Genomic DNA, 1,608 nt, shown 5'->3' on the forward strand with positions numbered 1-1,608 from the left:
ACAACAGGTCAGAACCACTCAGTGGGCTTTAATCAGTATGCTTATTATGATCAGGGTTATGTGCTAATYAGCCAGTGGATAAAAATCAACATACACTTAATGGCAACAAAGAAAGGACTGGACCAATACTGGTAAAAGACTTACATAACAGAACAAAAAAAAAAAAAACAATCATCAGGTCCTAAAATTAGTTAAATATATCTTCAGATGAACATGGATCCTTTATTTAACAGGAGTTAAACCAAAATGTAGCAGTGTAAAACACTAAATCCACCCTTAAAAGAACATAGAACCAGAATGCAGRTTTGCAAATGTACACTGCTTGTTTTTGATGCAGACTTCAGGAGCTGTTCCAGCAGGAGAAAGGCAGAAAGCGTCTGTCAGTTCCTCCTAGCCCAGGCAGGCTCAGACCCAGTGCTGCTGATGAAAACAAGGTGAGTAACATCAATGGATGGGTTACTGGTTTCCATTAACTAGAATTATGGAATAAAATCTGTGTTTATGCAGAAACTCATCAGTAATCAGACACTGTTGGGTAGGGTTGCCATTTCTCAGTTGCAAAAAAAAACTTGTTGGCCTCGTCCGTCCATCCGTCATTTTCTTCTGCTTATCCGGGATCGGGTCGCAGGTGCAGCAGCCTAAGCAGAGAGACCCAGACTTCCCTCTCCCCAGCCACTTGGGTCAGCTCATCTGKGGRGATCCCAAGGTGTTCCCAGGCCAGMTGAGAAATATAGTCCCTCCACCGTGTCCTGGGTCTCCTCCYAGTGGGAAGTGCCCGGAACACCTCACCAGGGAGGCGTCCAGGAGGCATCCTAACCAGATGCCCGAGCCACCTCAACTGGCTCCTCTCAACGTGGAAGAACAGCGGCTCTACTCTGAGTCCCTCCCAGATGACTGAGCTTCTCACCCTATCTCTAAGGGAGAGCCCAGACACCCTGCGAAGGAAACTCATGTCAACCGCTTGTATCCGCKATCTCRTTCTTTCTGTCACTACCCAAAGCTTGTGACCATAGATGAGTGTAGGAACGTAGACTGACTGGTAAACTGGTAAACCTCCCGCTTCACCACGACAGACCGGTACAGCGCCCGCATGACTGCAGACGCAGCACCAATCCACCTGTCAATCTCCTGCTCCATTCTTCCCTCATTTGTGAACAAGACTCCGAGATACTTAAACTCCTCCACTTGGGGCAGGACCTCCTCCCCGACCCGGAGAAGGCACCCTACCCTTTTCCGGCTCAAGACCATGGTCTGGGATTTGGAGGCACTGATCCTCATCCCAGCTGCTTCACACTCTGCTGCGAACAGCTCCAGTGAGAGCTGTAGCTCATGATCTAATGAAGCCAATAGGACCACATCATCTGCAAAAAGCAGAGATGTGATCCTAAGGTCACTATAAAGGATCCTCTCAACACCTTGGCTGCTCCTAGAAATTCTGTCCATAAAAGTTATGAACAGAATCGGTGACAAAGGGCAACCTTGCCGGAGTCCAACTCTCGCAGGAAACGAGTCCGACTTAATATTGGCAATGTGGACCAAGCTCTGGCACTGGTCGTACAGGGACCTAACAGCCCGTATCAATGGACCTGGTACCCCATACTCCCAGAG

At 48.3% G+C, this 1,608-nt stretch overlaps 1 protein-coding gene across 2 annotated transcripts in view; it reads left to right on the top strand.

Annotated features, from left to right (window-relative positions):
* Positions 1-337: 337 nt before the first annotated feature.
* The window catches only part of LOC106535441 (1-phosphatidylinositol 3-phosphate 5-kinase), a gene marked incomplete at its 5' end in the record, with an annotated part of 18,089 nt that continues 16,818 nt past the window's right edge, over positions 338-1,608 (top strand). For both annotated transcript variants that reach the window (XM_014032442.1, XM_014032443.1), the window contains 1 exon segment: positions 338-434. In XM_014032442.1, coding sequence (XP_013887896.1) covers positions 338-434 — 97 coding nt within the window.

This window comes from Austrofundulus limnaeus, unplaced genomic scaffold, assembly GCF_001266775.1.
Source record: "Austrofundulus limnaeus strain Quisiro unplaced genomic scaffold, Austrofundulus_limnaeus-1.0 Scaffold1450, whole genome shotgun sequence".
NCBI lineage: Eukaryota > Metazoa > Chordata > Actinopteri > Cyprinodontiformes > Rivulidae > Austrofundulus > Austrofundulus limnaeus.